A 19,082-nucleotide genomic window follows, 5' to 3' on the forward strand; every position below is an offset into this window, starting at 1 on the left:
CCGGCCCCGCCGCGGGCAGCCAGCCCCTGCCGGCCGAGGGAGCCGACACCAAGACCTACTTGTGGGCCAGGTACCACGAGATGAAAAAGCTGGTCTACGGTAAGGGCCGCCCCCGGGCGCTGGGACTGCCACGTCCTGTCGAGCTTGGCCTTTTTCCTTTTTTTTTTTCCCCCTCCTTTTTTTCCCCCTCTTTGCATCTTGATGCCTTTCTCCGCGCTGCAGAAGCGGGGATGTGCCCAGTGCTGTGCGGCTGCCGGGGTTAGAAGCCCTCTCCCTGGCAATGCCATCTGCAAGCCTGTATCGCCCAGGGCCCTTTGGGACGGTTTTATTTCTACTGAAATCTGGCCTTGATCTGCCTCTCCCCATCCTGGGCTCCCTTCTGTGAAGATCCCTCGGCTGGTTTCAGTGTTTCAGGAAACGCAAAGTATGTGGGATTCTTCACAACTGGCCTCCCTAACATGGCTATTGTCCTGGCAAATGGTCTAAATGAAGGGCTTGTTGCTTTTTTCCCCTCATTTGCCATTGGTTGGCATACAGAAGCGTGGTTAGACTAGGACAAATAGACAGTGATGTTGACTGAAGTAGTGAGGAGTCCAGGGTCCTATTTGTAACTTGCTATTGGCACAAGGGCGGGCTTGGAGAAGGCTGATGTTACAGCTGCTAGAATGTCTCCTGATCTTGAGCTCAGTTGGTGTTACAGATGTGAAACACCTTTTACTCATGTGTGCGTGTGTGCATGCTTTTGCTGTTCTGGCCAAGAAGTTAGCTGGCTCCATCAGGTACGTTGAAGTCTTGCTAAGCGAGGAGAAAACTCATGCCATTTGCCAGATCTGTCCATGTGTAAAACAGGATTGTGGTCTTTTTGGCAGCAGCAGACCTCTGCCGCATTAAAAATGTAAAAAAATAGCTTTCATGGCATAAGGGCAGGGACCTTTTTCCCCGTGGTTTCTTGGGTCTTGGAATGCTGAAGGTAAGCACTGTAGAGAGCTAGGAAGTATGACTTCGTGTCTGCTGTTAAATAGCTCTCCGTTAGCTTTTGTTTATCTAAGGGTTTGGAGAAGGACAGCAGCCAGCCATAGGCATCTGGAAGAATGTTCACTGTTCTGACATTGGCAAGTTCTGTCATTCCTCGTGTACTGAGAGGTGGGGGAGGAAATTTGACATAAAACCTAAAGTCAGTCATGATGCACAAATGTAAAGGAGTTGGCCACTGATCTGTTGGGTGCTCAGCCTGCTGCATTCCAGCTTTTGCAGGATGTGAGCTCCCTTGCCTGAGCAGTTGAAAGCAGTACAAGGTGCTGACGGAGGACAGTAGCTTTGTGTTAAGTCCGTGCTCCAAGACTGTGCTGTCGTTTTAGCCCCACTGCTTGAAAGAAATTCCGACTCACAGGACTTGTGGCAGTGTTTGGACCTTAATTATCCTCAAAGGCATTTTTTTTCCTTTTCTATAATGGTATTGAAACTGTAAATGTGGACATGTTAATAGGCTGTGTCATGGTCTCCTGAGAAAATGCTCAGTTTACTATGTGGCACATTGTGAAGTTTGTATTCACAAAGTTAGACTTTATTGGGATGCAAGACATACAGTTATTACCTGAGGTGGAGAACTAATCAGCAGGACTAAATGCAGAATGAAGTTGGGTGAAGTAGCCCATGTGTTACAGAGCAGACTCTTTACAAACCTCCAGGTAACTATTAGACTTGTTGAATAAGGCGGCCCTCGTTTGTTTAAAGAGTAGCTCCCCAACCAAAATTTCAAGACTGTGCTGTTATTCAAGTCTTGTCAAGAACAGACATAAACAGAGTTGGTCCAAGTTGGTTTTAGTTGTTGCTTTGACGACTAAACTGAGTTGTGCAAAATGTGGCATCAGTCTGTTCCTTTGCTCTTGATTTCTAACGCTGATGTAAAAGTGAATGTCTGTGGTTGGGTTATGGATTTGAATATACTGTCACACCTCAATACTCAATACATTGAGCTTGAGAAGACTCCTGTGGTGTCACCTTCTCCGTCCTTCTCTGAAACTCTGCCTTTGTGAAGTCATTTATCCTGTATTGTCAGTTATTGCTATTGGTTTTGGAAAGAGGTCTCTGCCAGGAGAATTTATTACGTATTTTCAAACCAGCTCTTGCTTAGGACCTGATTTATAGAGCAATGTCACATTTTTGCACAGAGGGGATTCCAGTGATAAATGCTGACTGAGTTGGAGGGGACAGAGTGTGTAGGATGAGAGCTTCTGTGCGGTAAAGCTCAGTGGTGATGAGGGTTTGGAGGCCAAAGCCCAGGCACCAGAAGTTCTCAGCTTTGTAGAAACATGTCTGTGTTCTGCCAGGCTTGTGGTGATACAAATGACAACACAACATAGCTACACAAAAGGTGCTGCTAAGGTAAAATCTCTCCTTAGCGTTGGCTCAGGAAAAGCCATTCTCTTCATTATTCCCTCTGCCTTCTGCAACACTGACTTTTGGGACCAAATTTCCTTACTTGTAAGAATTTGAGGCTACTACTTCCACTTAATGTGCTTTTTTTTCTTTTTTTCTCTCTGCCAAAAGGAAAAGTATAATCGCATTTGTCAGAGGGGTGGTGTTGAGCAAGACTTTCGCTATTCTGATTGATGACATCTGAAGTATCAAGGAAGGCTGATATGCTCTCTCAGTAAGCAATGTCTGAAGTCTTGCACTCTAGGAAACATCCACTCCTGAAACTCAAGGGAACTGGCAAGTGAGTGAGGATTTGGCTGTAAGCAAGTGTGTATGTTTTTCCTAGATTTTTCAAACTTGTAAACATGGCTACAATAAATCAGCTTTCCTAAGGAACCTTTAAAATAACTGTTAACTTCTTGCCTCTGCATGACAAACTGGAGCATGGTTAAATATGAGAACTACTGAGAATAGAGACAAGTTTGCAGGCAGCAAGAACTTGGTTAGGCGTTGATAACACTGAGGGTGTAGCTCAGGGGTAGTCCTCGCTCTTTTTAGTTTGTGTGGATCAGGAGATATCTTTGCGTCTAAATAACGCACGCCTCAGTCAGCAACACATACCCATCGCGTTTGGAAACGGAAGAGAAGACGACACCCTTGTGTGATCATTGCATTGGTGATTTTGGTGTGGTGCAGCGGTGGTTTTTGCAATCCAGCACATTTTAATTCTGTTTGTGTCGCTAATCTCAAGCAGGCACCAAGATTTAAGGGTCTTACTCTTTGCCAAACGAAGAAACAAGTCTAGTGCTATGATAATAAATGCCCTGCAAATCGCTTAGGGAGCGCACATGTTTCACAAGTTGTGGCATCTGCAGATTGAGCTGGGACTGGGAATGACAGCAGCCAGAACTGGAAGTGCGACCACTTATGTTAACTTCCCAGTTCTGCTTTTCTAAATGTAAACGTTTTTTTCTTGTAAAAAAACTCTTATAGCAGTATTTATCTAGTGCGTTTATGTATATAAAAAATTAATTTTGAAGTGAAATGGTATTTTTTAATACTGGTTTTGGTTCTTGTAGATTTCATTGGTGAGAAATCCCTAACTATTTAGGCATAATGGCATAAATTCAGGACTATGCTCCAGAGTAATTTTCAGCACTATCTTAACATGGCTCCTCTGTCATTTAATGCTTTTTTAAAGTAATATTTCCCTCTCCCTACCCTCTTGGTAGAGGCATCTACTTAAGCTGGTTGGAGTGCTTTGCAGGAAATGGTAGAAAACAACACTTCAAAAGAATAAAGATGTACTTGGAAGGGAGGAAAACAGGCAGTTTGTCTTTAGAAAGCAAGTTGGTGTGAGCAAAGGGAACTTTTTGATATATGAAGAACGTGGAGGATGGTGGCCATCTGCTTTTCAGTATCATTCTCTTCCTCACATGTCTTGCAAAGAAATTAGTCCAAGTATTTGCTGTGTTGGACCTCTGGGAGTACACAGGGTGTGAGAGATAGGTGTGAGTTGCCTTTTTTGTGTATTATTCTTCACTAACATGCTGGATCTGAGGCTGAGAGAAAAGGAGCATTTCCTGCATGATGCTGTTGGTACCCCCGGGAGCACAGAAAAGCCTGGGACGTGCTTGGCACCTTCTAACCGGAGCATTTTTCACATCAGAAAGGGCCATATGGTGTCTTGGCATCTCTAACCGTTGCTCGCCGTTAATTACCTGCTTTTGTTTCCATCTCTGCTGTCACGTTGGGGATTGAGTGTTACTGCTTTCTAACAATGTGGGCTATTGCCTGGGAAGAAGCACTTGTGCTGTGTCATGAAGATATTCCAATTTAAGCAGCTGTTCAGGGCCTCATAGTGGTAAAATGAAGGAGATGTTGTATGTTTACCTTGTATTTACACCTAGGTATAAAAAATGCACTAGATCAAACACGCTTTCTTGTGGTCTGCTTTTGTTGCTGAGTTTCATCATGTACCATGGACATGCAGACACTTCCCTTAAAACTGTCAGAGTTGCAAACTGGAGTGAATTGTGCAACTATGCAGATTCCAGGGGTTTGTATCTAGTGCAAGAGCTGTTTTTTCCCCACTGTCCTCAGATGTACATGCCAGTTCTCCCTTAGATCGTACTTCCTGGGTGAAATGCTGAGTAGACAGTGACTAACTGTGATATTGTCTCCCTTTCCAGTTAAAACCCAGACGAACAGAGTAGTTGGGATTCTTGTTCTTTTTTAATAACCAAAAAACCAAATGTTTTCCATTTTGTTTTGTTCTTGCGGTCATTTATCATACCTGTCCAGCAATCTGTTACAGTGTCTTGGCAGAGGAAAAGCAAAAGCTATCGTTCTTGAAAATGGCATCTTCATGGACATCTTCATGGAGAGTGTTGTCTGTTTGTTTTGACTCGACGGTTACCATGCAAACTGAAGCAAAGACCCCTGGCAGATTATGTGCTGAATGTCAGCAGAGCAGCAGTGCCCAAGTCTGCAGCCCAGGACTTGATTAAGCACTCAGAATTTGTAACCACCCAGGTGATTATCTTTAAAAAACAAAACAAAACAGAAAAACAACCAAAAAAGCCAAAACCACAAAAAACAAACTCCCCCCCCCCCAAAAAAAAAAAAAGGCAAACAAATACAAAACAAAAAACTCCAAACAAACAAAACCCCAAACTTCTTGAAACCTGGCTCAGTAAGCCGGGCATGTTTGGGCTCTCGTGTTGAAACTGATCTTGTATGTGCTCCCATGTCTGTTCCCTTGCAGCAGCTTGAACCTGCAGAGAGACCGCAAGAGCTTAAAGAGGAGACGGACACCTCTCCCCCCATTGAGGAGGATGCTGCAAATCGGCATTTACACTGAGCCAAACATGCAGCATGAGTCTCCGGACTGAAACCCAGAGCTTTTTCGTTCTCTCTAGGAGATCAGTAACTTTGAAACTACTGTAAATTTAAGATGGAGGATGACGGTGTGGAAAGAGCAAGCTGTCAGCAAGCTGCTGCGAGTTGGTTTGGTGATGATGATGTGTGGTAGGAAACACAGCAAGGAGACGTGTGGTGCTCCGGGAAGTGTGCATAGGGAACACGTTTTGGGTGAGGCAATGGTGGTAAAGCATTTTGGCTAATGTATGCATCTTTTTTTGGCCCTTATGAGGTAAGATAGAACATGCTGTGTAAGTTAGTGACAAAATGTCTGAGTGGGGTAAAATGATCTGGGCAGGAGGCTCTTGGAGAACAGCAGAGAGGCTCTGTACGTTTGAGGCTGGCAGGGAGGAGTATTACTTCATCCAGTGGGTATAAATATACTTCATAAGTCATACTGTGGCACAGTTACTGCTTGTGCTTCTGGTCACAGATAAGACTCGCTTCATGTGCTTGGCAAATCTCAGACTATCCTTTCCTTGTTAAAAAATCATACTGGTCCCTTAGCTTTTCCTGCAGAAGTTGTGGCTGGCATATGTTGTTGAATCTAGATGGGTCTCATGTCTTCTGTGAAAGGAGAGAGGGTTCAGGCAATGGTATTTTGCACTGCTCTCAGACTATCAAAATGTGTTTTCATAAATCTGTTAGTAAATGGTGAACATTGGAAGAGCTTGACCTCTGTAGGGATACAGTAGCAGCAAGTGGGGTGCATTTGTTGTTAAAAAAAAAAAAAGTGCTTTCGTTAGAAGAGGAAAGCACTGCATGTTTGCACTGTGATGTGATTAGGTTTGTGTCATTTTCCTTGTGGGGAAAAAAAATAACACCCTTAGAAAAAGATCTTCCCGCAAGTAATCTGGAGGTGAGGACAGGAAGAGGAGCTCTGTTTGTTTGTGGTGCGAAGAGCATGTATGATGAGGAGATGAAAGCATCTGAATCCTATTTACGTTTCCAGTCTTTTACAATCCCAGTGGAAAGTACTCTGATTGCATCCACTCATTTCAGCCTCTTCCAGGAACTTTGCCACTGGCAGAGTCACTGAAAGAGAGCTCCTGTTCCTGCTGTGTAGGCAGTAAGTCAGCCCTCCTGCCTTAAAATACTGCTTGCTTTTCTAGTAATTCCTCGCTAGTTGATCTGTGCAATTCCATTTGTAGGCCAAAGGAAAGTGAGTCAGGAGAGAGGGATGGGTATGTTTTGTAATGCATCTCTCCCCTGAAAAAGAAATATTATGGTATATCTGAATCCTGTTTCTTTGGTCAGCTCTTTGGATTAGTGTTTACAAATGTACTTTGGACTTTTACCTAAATTCTGTAATCATTCCAGACAAAGTCTTTAATGGAAATTGCTGGTATCTCTTTCTAGTATTTTTTTTGTTGTTGTAAATTCAGATGAAACTTGGGTTTGTAGCAAGGAAGTACTAAAGAACAGGAGTTCTTGCTAGAAGGTAGGAAGGGGAAAAGAATATCCTACGCACTGATGCTGTGTAGGATCTGGAAAATGTCTGCACTTTTCCTATCATGCAAAGAGAACATTACCCACCTTTGTGGAGGGAGGAAATGTCTCCTTCCCCTCTCTGTCCCCCAGTGTGGATGTGCCTAGGCAACCTGCTACAGGGAACTATTTTTATTGCTCTTTCTCATCTTGCCATGGACAGCTCTGGTGGAGCGGGAGGCCTGGGGAGAGTCAGTTCCTGTCGCTCCCATTGTAGTGCAGCTAAAGCTCTCCGCTCTCTGAGCTAGCTCTGCAAAAGGACATACAGGTGGTTCAGCTGCTAGGTCACTGAACCCCCGTTTTGCCAGTGGTCTGGGGAGCAAAGTGTTTGTTATTCACAAACGTCTTGAACAGCAACCCTGTTTGGAAGAGACAAACCACATGCAAGGACTGAGCTATTTCCACAGCTGTTTATCAGAGGAAAGCAGATAACTCGTTGCTATCAGCATTATGTGCTCCAAGAGCATAGCTTACTGTGGGTTGCGCTCTTTTTTTTTTGACATTTTGTTGGTGTTTGTACAAAACCTTGTTTTATCGTGCCCATTAATAATAATAAAAAAAGGCCTTAACAGTACCTGCAGGATTGCTCTGTGGCATCTGGCTGCTTCTGTGAGAAACAAAAAATGCCAAAAGACAAACCTCAATATTTCTAATTTGAAATAATTTCTCAAAGAGGAGAGTTAGTCTGTTTGTCTTGCTCAAGTTTTAAGTGAGGGGTGCATGTTGTTCTGGTGATATACTGCAGCTCCCTTTCACGTTGGTAAACCTGCTGAAACTGCAGCTGCTGAGATGGAAATTCAGCACTTCAGAATCTCAGGTCTGCTTTGCTTCATGTAGGCCAGAGACCTGAGAACATTGTTTCACGGCTTCCTGACGCAAAAGGTTGGTCTTACTGTGAAAGTGGTTAGCATCGTCACCAGACGCAGCCAGAAGTTTCACAGTGTGTTTTTTCACGGGGAGGATTATTTGAGTGAGTTGACAGCGGCAGCCTTCGACAGCAGCACTGTGCTCCTTTGCTGCTGCTGTGTGGCACTTCCAGCTGCTGTCAGGTCCGGAACGAAAAGTTGACATTTCAGTGATCCTCTCAGTTTCTCTAACCTCTCCCCTTTCCCTTCTCTTAGATCTCCTTCCACCAGGAGTCTGCAACCTCCTCAACCCAGCTGCTATCTATGCTAACAATGAGATCAGCCTGGGAGATGTTGAGATATATGGCTTTGACTACGATTACACGTTAGCACAGTATTCTAATTTACTACACTCTATGATTTTCAACACTGCCAGAGACATCCTAATAGAACAATTCAAGGTAATGATGTGGTAAGAATTTCCACTCAATTAAGCTTACTGCTGTCTTTGCGATGCCCCAGACATGCTTGCAAAATGCCACGTTGTGTGCACGTGTCAATTACTTGTTTTATTAAGATAAATTTCATGTTTTGCAATCTTTGATTGCAGAAAGTTTTGTCTGCACATGGAATTCATTTCCTTTGAGACAATTTACTATGCTCTACATTCCTGAGGTTTTATAAATATGGAGCAGGAACCTTAGTCTAGAAAGGTCTGGTCTGTTTTACCTAACTATGGAAATAATGCCTAGAGAATTGCTGGTTCGAGGTATACGTGGTGGATAAACGTGAACCGTGGGCCAACATTGAAGCCATACAGGACTTGACATGTGCAGGTCAACGTGGATGACACTGTATAGCGTGTGCGGTAATGGACACCTTGTTTGCAATAGGTGACTGGTCTGTGCGTTTGCTTCTTGTCATGTCTTTGTTTTTAGAGAGGCTTTGCAGTGCCATTGCTTTGCCAAATATATGCATTGAATGGAGCTTACTAGAAGTGTCCTCACTGCCTGAGGGAATCTGTTACGTTTTCACTGGTGTCCCTTACATGAGAGAAACTAGTTCTGGGGATCCTGATCCTTTATGTCTTTCTCCATTCATCCACTTTCTTTGTTGAAGGGGCAGAATGAAGTGCACCTGTTCCTTGGTCAGTTTATGCCTGGGGTGTGACTACTAGTAGGACTAAGCCAGCTCAACAGGTGAAATAATTTTGTTGATAACCCAATGCTTATACCTCTAACGATGTTGCTGTTTGTGTTCCCAGTATCCAGAAGGGCTTGGGAAGTATGACTACATTCCAGGGTTTGCCATACGTGGACTTCACTATGATGTACAAAAGGTAAGCTGTACAGAGTTCAGTCTCCTGGGTTTGTCTTCCATTCCGTTACGTTTTTAGTGGAAATACTTTCTGTCATTGCTTGCAATAACACCAATCACTGAACCATCAGTGAGTCCGAGTGGCTGTGTTTTTTGTTAGGTGGGTTCTTCTTGCTTATAAACCTTCCAAAGGAAAGATATCTTTTGTGTTTGCCTAGCCTCTAGAAGAATTGGACATTCTATCAAGGACCTCTGGTAAATCGCCTTGCCAATTTAGAAGTCAGTTCATTCCACAAGCTAATTAATAGAAAACTCAGCTTGTTTGTGTGATCATTTCTGTCTTTCAGGAAATTTAAACAACAAACCTCAATCCTGCATCTACAAGTACTTGCCAGGAGCAGGGGCATTATGCCTTAGTCTAATAATAGAAATGACTTGTCAGGAGAATGCTTTAGGAAGCCTTTCCCACCCCCCACCCCGAATAATAGAACTGCCTGGAAAAAGATCCAAGCTACTTGAGATGCATGCTTCTTAGGAGTACAGGCGAGCAAAGTACAGGCCTTAGCTTTAACCCTTTTCAGTGCTTTGGACGGGTTCCCTGAAAGCCTGACGCCCGGTGATGTCCTGCTGGCCGCTGCAGTCCGGTGGGAGCACAGCACAGAGAGTTGCTTCGCTGTGGTAGCTTTTCTTATGTTGAGCTTTTAGCAAATTCAGGGAAGTAGGTGGTAAAGGCTGGAGCGTGTGTGCTGTTCTCCAGCAGTGGGGGAAAAAGAGAATGAACAAAAAAAACTATTTAGAGTTTTCCTGTGTCTTTTGTCCCAACTGTGGTGACAGCATGGCAGCAGACTGCTCATGGCTCTGACTTTACAAAGTAAGAAGTGTAATAAAAATAAAAGAAAAAGTCGCAGTATGAATAAGTGTGTGTAAAAGTGGCTGGAGAGTAAGTGCAGCTTAAAGGACGTACATGTGGGTTGTCTATATTGAATTATATTTTCTAAATGTCATTTGTGTGGAACTTGAACTTAAATAAGGTTTCAGTGTAAACCTAACCAATTCTAACAGTAAATATCTATCCCTTATTACAGAGTCTTCTCATGAAGATCGATGCTTTCCATTATGTCCAGTTGGGCACGGCATATAGGTCTGTCACTTCTGAAAAACATTTTCTAAATGCCCATATATGCAAAGGTGGATTACTAAATCTGAGTGTATGTTCATGGCATGTGGAGTGTTTTTCTCACAAAGCACAGACTCGTCTGGCTTGTCCTGTTTGCGCTTGCTTCAAATGCTTACCTGGCATATAATTGCAGGGAGTTATTTTTCTCAAGCATTTCAAGCCAAGCGTGGGTGGGAAAACCTGGAGCTTTTTGTAATGGTTAATAACGCATCTGGTCACGTACTCTGAGGGATGTCTGAATTGCAACTACAGCATGCCTGTGTTGATGTCTGTGAGCAAACAGTGCAACTAGGGAAGGACTCTTCTGTATGAGGTCCACATATGGGTCTGTCTTCTCCAGGCAGGAGTGTATCCCAGCGGTGGTCTGCTGTGCCTTGTCACAAAGCTAAGAGAAGAGTGGTCTGGATGTGTCAATAAAATCTTAAAGTGGTGCAGTCATGTCAATAAAGTAATGATGCATCAGAATCTGGGCTCAGTTTAAAGCCTAGGTTGTCCTATTTTTCCTTCTCTTCTGTTGTTCTCCAAGGAGAGCTGGGTGTGCTTTGGAATAAGTGGCTGAAACAGTGCAGAGCAAACTTCTCCAAAAAGTTGTGAGACTGGAGGCTGGGAGAAAACCTTGTCCCAGAGTGGAGTAGAGTTGGTGTGTAAGAAGTAGTAATTCATAGATATCGGTAGCAAAGCTCCTGTAAATCTGGGCTGTATTTCCTGAGCATGGAAACCAATAGGTTTTTTTCTTGAACTCTGCCCTTTTGCTGTTAAGCTTCAGTTACAGTAAACACTCTAAGAATATTAAGAAGGGAGTTTCATAATCAGACAGAATTAGCTTCTTTGAGTGCTAGCTTTTAGGGTGGGAGGAGGGTTGGTACTGCCCCATATTTCACTTCAGCTTCATAAGAGATTTTTAGCAAAAACACATTTAAACTTCTTTTTTCCTAGTGTTCTTTTGTAACTATCCTTTTTGGAGTGTACTTTTCCTAAGCTGTCCTTTGATTTTGAGCACAACTGAGGCAACTTTTAACTTCTCAGGGGTTATACCGTGATTGAATAGGAAAGGAGAAAGGGAAAGTTGCTGACTGCTTGAGTAAACAGCCATCAAAAATTGTGCAAGAGGCAAAACCTGCAGCAGTCAGATAACCTGATGTTCACGAACGGTACAGCTCGTAGCCATACCTGTGATTATGCTGTTTTGGGGAAAAACAGCGATCTCTGTTGAACGGTCTTAGCGAAGAACTTGTTTTGCTTAGAAAAACTGAATAGGAAGGAAACCTCATTTTCAGAAAGTTCTTTTCCTACACCTTTGCGTTTAATGGTGATATACCATTAACCTCTCCAAACGTACAGTTACCCAGTGCTGCCAAAGTCACGTCGTGGGGCTGATTTGGTGGAGCGGTTCTGTCAGCAGGTTGACAGCGTACAGGGAGAAGCCTCTGTCTGAACTCTGCTGGAATGTGGATAAAGCTCCTCAATTAACTTCAAGGAGCAAATAAGGTATCTGAAGAATGTCTTGGGAAAGATTTTATGTGAATCTTAAACCATGGAGCTGTCAGGCTCTCTGTATATCCTTTTTGTGCAAGAGAAATTTGTGAGTTTTAGAAAGGAGCCTGTTTGTCTCATCTTCTCTTTCTCTGCAGTTTGTAGCTCTGTGCAGACTGGTGATTGTTCACAAACTATTTCTGTTGTTTTGTGTGTAGAGGGCTCAAACCAGTGCCTGATGAAGAGGTAATTGAACTCTACGGTGGTACGCAGCACATCCCCCTGTACCAGATGAGTGACTTCTATGGCAAGGTATTGTAAGCCCTTTACTGCTGTGATGCAGCAGCTCTTTTAACAGCTAGGAAAACATAATGAATTGTATGAGCATGTAAATGACTCCAGCATCCCTTGGACTCCGAAAGGCTCAGTCCCTAGTGAGCTGCAGTGTGTGTTTTTGTTCTAGTGGGAATTTGCCCTAGAGGTTATTTAGCAGTTTTGCATGTGAAAGCCATCTGTGAAGCATTCTTAAACGCGAGGGCTATTGGCCTAGAGCTGAATGGCTCTGTGGACTGATAGAGAGATGTTCCCTGCTTGTTCCTTGGCCAAATCTAGCTCCCAAGCTACCAGGTCAGCCTGCAGTGATGGTGTTTGCAGTGAGTTGTGCAGGAGGGGGTATGTGTGTGTAGCAGCAGGGTGCTTGCAGTGCTTTTCTCTCTTTGGTTTTGGGTAGGGGATTTTTTCCCCTTCATGAAAGGGATCCCCCCCCACACCTCTTCAGACCCACTCAGTGGATATTATTCATAGGATTGGCATCCCTGAGTGTTGGGAGTTTTTGTTTTAGGCAGAAAAGGTTGCTGTCACAGTAAAGTACTGAAATTCTGTTTGTAGGCGCTGTAGAAATACTTTGGTTGCCTGAACTAGAGGAAGTTAGGAGAGATTTTTCTTCCTCAAGTGTCTAGTGTGGTGCAGCAGGCAAGTGGGGCCATTCGCATCCCTTTCCCCCCAGAACTGCTGTGTTTCTTGCCGGTTGTTGGTTCAGTTGCCCTTAGGGGAAGCTGGAAGGAGAAGGCCAAGCTTCCTCTGGTAATACCCCTTTGAGTCTGCTGTGTGAAGTCTCCAGCAAGGTCACTTTTTCATTTCTCTCTTGGGAACAATCTGAGTGGTTGCTTTCTTGATAAGTATATACTCTGTTTATAGCTCAATGTTGTTTCCAGATTTGAAATAGTAAGTTTCTCTTTAGAATTTGATGTCTGTCTGTAAACTGCACTCAATTAGCCTCCTGCTGTGCCACTTTCCTCACTCCTGACAAACTTGAGATGATTTCACCTTTCTTTTAAAATAATTGTAAACATGAAATCTGCTTTGAGTTGTGGCCTTTTGTAGGACCCAGGTGCTCATGCCAACGTGCCTTTCTATGCTGCTTTGTACATACCAGGTGTTTTATTCTTTCCTCTAGTTAGTATTGAAAAATTTGGTATAACATTTGGCCACAGAAGCAGGGATAGCAGCTTATTCTTTGCAAAGAGGTGAATCTCCTCTCCTAATAAGGTAGTAAACTCCATAAACTAATATGTGGATCCCAAAGAGAGTGAAAATACATGCAACTAATGACATTTGCATCCAGCAATGTCTGCTCAGCCTGTGCCACTAACACATCTGGAAAGCATCTGGGTTAAGACGACTGCTGGCGTGAGCCGGTGCAGTGCAATTGGTGTGAAGTGAAGCTTTAGCAGGGATCTTTGATCTTGTCCTCCTTAGTCTGCCACGCTGATGTTGCTACCTGTATGGGTAACACAAAGGTCTGCCAGGTCAGTGACTCCAGGCCCCGGGGCGTAAGACAAGTGGGACTGATATAGCTGAAGTGTGTAAATATTCTCCCTTAAGGGTTTTCTTGATCCTCTGTTGGAAGGACTGTTTGGACAGCTACCAGCATCCCAACACCTGCAGTAGGTAGGCACAGATCTTGCCCAGGGTTAAACAATGCAGCTAGTGTGGCTTTCACTGGCAGAACTAGTGATTGCCTGTAACAAAGGTGGGTGTTGTGGAAAAAGCATATGTAGCGTTCTAAAACTATGGTCCAGTTTTCATCCTGACTTGTTTCACTATTTCTGCTGTAAGGAAGTCAAGGCCATGAAAGGGAGAGGGAGGAGGCTGGACTTGCCTTGTAGGATAGTGACACAAGGCACAAAAATGAAATCAGAGTTGACAAGGTAAATGTTTGCTGTTAGCATTGAACATTTAATTGTCTCCTCTATGCTTAAGGTCTTGAAAGGTAGGACAGGTCATTGGTCTGCTATGCTCTGCTAAATCTCATACCTAGTGATTTCAGTAGGAACTGCTTGTCTGTGTCCCTCTTGCTTCTTTCCCAGAATTCCTGAACAGGAAAAGGTGGAGGCTGTTTTCAGGAAATTTTGGTTTTGCTAGTGGGAGAAATGTTCCCTTAGCAACCATGTATCAAAGTGGACAAAGGTCTGTGGAAAGGATTCAGTGAGTATCACTAAGCAGCACCACCGTGCACGGTATGTGGCGCAAACCAGAGGGTGTCCTTTGTGTTCTCTTCTGCTGTACATCAAGTCGTCCTATGCTGGATGGATGGAAATTGTATAACCCATAGCATACCGACATAGCTTTTGATTGCAGCATTTTTTGGTAATAGACTTCAGGCAAAATGCTGTTTGATATTCCTTTGCCCTTTTTGCATCCTCCTTCTTGATCCCAGTTTGTGTTGCCCCAGTATTGCCTTTAGATAGGGCTGCAAAGAGTGTTAAGTCTCTTGTTTTATGCTTACCAGACTAAATGGGAGATGTGACTGTTGTTACATCCTGACATGACAGGGGCACGTGTTTGTCATTAGGTATCACATGCCCTCTGCCAGCTTCCACCACGTGTACCTTCTGTGATCTTTTAGATGCTGCTTTTATGTCTGTCTTTCACATAGCTGTAGTAAATGCCTTCTGATGTGGACCAGTATTATCCTAGAGAGTTGCAAATTTGTGGCTGTCAGTAATGGATTACTCAAAGCTCACAGGCACAGGTACGGTGCAACTGGATTGCCGGTTGCGCCTCTGGTGACCCGGTTCATTGAGAGGTCTATGAACTTCGCAAATTCCTTTTCATATACAAGACCTTAGTAACTGTCCCCTTGGCTGATCTGGCACTTCAGCAATGAAAGATGAAAAAATTGATTCCAGCTTCAGCTTACCAGTGAGACTCACCCATAGTCCTCTGCACAGGTGGTACATACTGAATTAGCAAGCTTTATTTTACTGGAAGGCCTCTCTCAAGCCAAAGTTGGCTGTTGATCAGCTGATATGTTTGTGATTGATAGGCAATAAAAATAGCAAATGTATGGGAGAGCTGCAACCTTGCCTAATGGCAGGCGAGTTATTCCTTGGTCAGGATTTAATTGTCTATTTCCACTTGACTGCTGGGTGGGCTGAAATTCTTTTTCTTCTTCGTTGTGCCCACTCCGGGTTTTCTGTAGTGACTCAAGGGCAGACAAGCATTGACAAACTGCTTGTTGGAGTGATTCTTGTATTGCTGTGTGAAACCTCACTGGAATGTGGTTAGAGCAGCTTTGGTGCCCATGTGTCCAATGTCACAGCCTGGTTTAGGTGAGCAATGGGGCACCTCCAGCAAGGGCCATAGCGGCTTCTGCTGCAGAGTGTTGTCCGTTGGCAGCTGTATTAATGCCGAGAAGTCAGGTGGGAAGCAGAGGGCATGGGGTTGAAATAAAAGTTAGTGTCTAGGACTGACTCCCCGCTTCCTCCATCTTCACCCCGTGATGTTAATGATGCTGGGTTTGTTTAATGATTTATGTGAAGGAGAAGCCTCTCTCTCATCAAGTGTTAATGCATTAGGTTAATGTTTTGGTTGAGAAGAGAAGGCCACTTGCTGAGTGGCTGGGACTGTCCACATTAGTGTTTTTCTTTTTGTTAGCCTGGAATGTCTTCCAGATGGTACTGGGTGATATGAGGGGTTTTTTGTTGGCTTTCCTATTATTTTTTTGTAAAGTATTTTTGTTTAATGTGTATGTCTTGTCTTTTTGTTTTGTTTTTTTTTTCTTTCTTTCCAGGGTCCATCACTCAAGCAGTTTATGGACATTTTTTCTCTTCCTGAAATGACGCTGCTCTCTTCAGTCATTGATTACTTCATAAATCATGGCATTGAGTTTGACCAGGTGCATCTTTACAAGGATATATCTGTAAGTAAAACATCAACTGCCCCATAGCTCATACCTTATCAGAATTGTGAACTCTTTGACTTGTTAGCACCAGTGAGCTCTGCAGTACCCAAACCTAAGGGGCTGTTATTGAGTAGTCTAATATGACAGCATTGTTACCCCTTTAGATTAAAGCATTACCAGGGAATGTTCAAAGCTGTGTTTTGAGAACATGTTAGGTTTCTGTCTGTACTACAGAGTTGGTGTTGCTGTACATTATCTCTTGCAGGAGTGCCTAGGCTAGTAAGATGAAGGTCCTTCCGTGGGAAATATGTCACAAAGCTTGTGTAAATGTTTTCTGGTTCTGCAGACTTTTAAGCTCTATGTTTTCCTGTTAACATCTCATTTTTCAGAGGGGCTTGATCTGACCATGTGCCAAACAGTTTGCTTTATACAGCGATTGTTGTGAAACACCTGCCCTTGCCTGCTTTGAGAATGCACCCCTTCCCTTTTGCAGCTACAGAGTAGTCCGATCCCTTTGGGATGTTTTCCAGTGGGTGACTGTAGCTTTCAAGAGCCAGTTACTCCGAGGTGGTAACTGCCCTCCAGCTTCACTCCTGACATTTGAAAGGGCTGTTTGACTTCTTAGTTAATGCTGTAGGTGAGATGTAAGTGCTTGAGATTGCTGCCCTGGGTGACTTCTGTTGACAGACGATGCATCTTCCTTGGCAGCCAAGCCTTATTGCGTGCTTTTTTCCACGGAGAGGGATTTTTGATTTGTACCTTGTGAGAATCTTATGCTCATCCGCTGGTAGCAGCCCATACATACGCTGTTCAGTCTTCTTGTGAGGGAAATGGAGCTCCATGACTGTGCTGCTCCTTTTGTGATAAGGATCCGTGCTGTCAGCTTTGCTGCAGCCAAGGATTACAGCTTACGTTCTGACCTTCTGTTAGTGCTTGATAAGAGCATGCCAGCCAGCTTCCTACAAGACCGTAACACATTTCTAGGGTGTTAGTTGTTGTAGTTGTTTTTGCTCTTGGGGTGGGGAAAATGGGAAGATGGGATACAGCTGACTCCTGAGGCCTTTTGTCAAGAGTGTCTTCTGAACCTTCTTTTGAGATCAAAACAGACATGTTCCTAATTGAAATCTTGAGAGCGGATGGGTGGTTGCCACAGCCCATCCTCAATACAGGGCAAATGGTGTAGTCGAGCGTTCAAACTCCTGGATGCTAATCCTGGCATTTGTCCTCGCATCCTTTGCTGAGGGATGTGGTCATTCCTGAGGAGTGACTGAGGTAGGCAGAGAAGACAGCTATGACAGAAAATCTGTGTCAATGCCTGAAATCTATGTTGAAAAGTTGGGGACTGTCCTGTGCTATCATCAGAAGAGTTTTTGCTTTTTTTTGTACAAATGAGGATAAACAAACATTTTTGCAAAACTTGTCCCTTTGCAGTACCCAAGTGCAAGTGCAAATAAATGGTTTGCGGACATGAGCACAGAGGTCCTTCTGTGCCTATAGAGACAGGTATCCATGAGGACTTGCATAGCACCAGCTGTTATTACAACATAGGCTCACAGTGGGTTAAGACATGTCTAAACCTGACACTCTTCTGTAATTTTTCTCGTGGTAATCCTGATTGCAGCATGGTAATCCTGATTGCAGCGCTGTGTGTTTGGGAGCAGGTTGAATACTACAGACACTGCACTGAGTCAAAAGGGCAGACCCTGAGGCAACGGTAAAGGTTGAAGCTGACATGTAAACCAAGTAGTCTGGTCACACCAGTTGGGGTGCTTTGTATTTGAGAGTAAGAACATACAGTTTACCCTGCTTTCCTTTGGAAGAGTTTTTGAGCCCTGTTCGACAAATCCCCAGGCTACCAAGATTTACCTGCAGGAACCTTATAGTTCTTTCCCCCCCCCCCCTTTTTTTTTTCCCCTTTTGCTTTTGGGGGGGGGGCAGAGTTTAGGGAAGTAGCACGCTGGAATCTCTTTCTGCTCTGCAAAGGTAGTTTTGACACAAATCCAAAGCATTGCTTGCTTTTAGTGCCAGTGCTGGTCAAGAGGAAGTTGTTTTCTTGTTAGCACTGTTGCATTTTGTTCAGTTGCTTTCCAGTAAGGTGGTCTCTTGGTAAATGACATGTGATCTCTGCCTTTTTACCATTCCACGTGATGGAAAGAGACTCCTAAAACTCTGTTTTGAAGAGGTAACACCACCACCTTCTTCATCCCCAATCTAAGTTGTAAATTCTGTCTCTCTCTCAGCTTTGAAGGAAATTATTTTTGGGGTGATGAGCAGGTTTCACCAGCACTGCCGTGAGACCAGGTGATTCTGTGGTGTTGTGTGCAAGTGTCACTGTAGCAATGTGAGTGGCGAGTGTGGGAATCCAGTCTGAAAGGGCAACTCCCAAAGGAACACATGTAGTGGAACAGGGATTTTAAGAGTCCTGGGGAAAGGCAGCATTTGTTTACCTGTCTAAATTGTCAGGGGTGAAAATGGTACTGTTAAAACAAGAGTTTGCATGGGCAAACACTGCAAAATGTGTTGCTGCTCTGGAAATGGTTTTGTGTACCTGGCATATCTCATTGGATGGAGACTTGGGAAGAATCTCAGTTGGGTGTGTTCAAAAATGTGTTGCATCTTGGCCTCTGGCCTGGAAAATAGAGGATATTTGGATGCCCTTGACAATACCTGTTTTAACTTGCCTCCCTCCTGAAAAGTGGGCAGCTCTGTTTTGGCAAAAACTCCTCACTCTCCTAGTGGAAGCTTCTGCTCTGCCTGTGCCCACTCGCCATCTGGGGCTGGGAGCTGTGGCGCTCCTTGGCTCGTGGGGAGCATTTTGGAATCACAGATGCTCACCTCTGCTGCTGTTTGCCTTGACCTTGCTCCCATCCTTTGGGTCACATTTGGCAGAGCTTCCACAGGCATAGGGAGGAAAAGCTAGCTAGTGTCTGGGCCGGTACAGTTTTGGGGCAGTAAATGGTTTTGCAGTTGCAGAGTCTTGATTGCTTTCGTAACAGTGTGTTAACGTATGCTGGTTTCCAGGAGCAGGAGGAAGTTGTGCTTTCATGGATAGGTTTTGAGGTTTTTCCCCTTGTACTGCATCCGCTGAGCTAGCCATTGTGTTGTTCTTTTTGGCACGTTGGTGAGCTTCGTTGTACAAGGTCCTCTGCTTAGCATTAATTTAGCTTTTCTTTGTTCAGAAAGAAGGGGATGTGTCATTGCTGTATTGGTCCTCAGTGGTGGCAATAGGTTTGCATGTTGGGAAACAGGAATGCCA

At 44.0% G+C, this 19,082-nt stretch overlaps 1 protein-coding gene across 1 annotated transcript in view; it reads left to right on the forward strand.

The window, feature by feature from the left end:
* Positions 1-8: 8 nt before the first annotated feature.
* Positions 9-19,082, forward strand: part of NT5DC2 (5'-nucleotidase domain containing 2) — a 28,253-nt gene continuing 9,179 nt past the window's right edge. The window contains 6 exon segments of the mRNA XM_009705331.1: positions 9-99; positions 7,950-8,134; positions 8,938-9,012; positions 10,076-10,131; positions 11,859-11,952; positions 15,716-15,844. Of these exon segments, the coding sequence (XP_009703633.1) occupies positions 81-99; positions 7,950-8,134; positions 8,938-9,012; positions 10,076-10,131; positions 11,859-11,952; positions 15,716-15,844 (558 nt within the window). The 5' untranslated portion in view covers positions 9-80.

This window comes from Cariama cristata, unplaced genomic scaffold (genome assembly GCF_000690535.1).
Source record: "Cariama cristata isolate BGI_N322 unplaced genomic scaffold, ASM69053v1 scaffold27468, whole genome shotgun sequence".
Classification (NCBI taxonomy): Eukaryota; Metazoa; Chordata; class Aves; order Cariamiformes; family Cariamidae; genus Cariama; species Cariama cristata.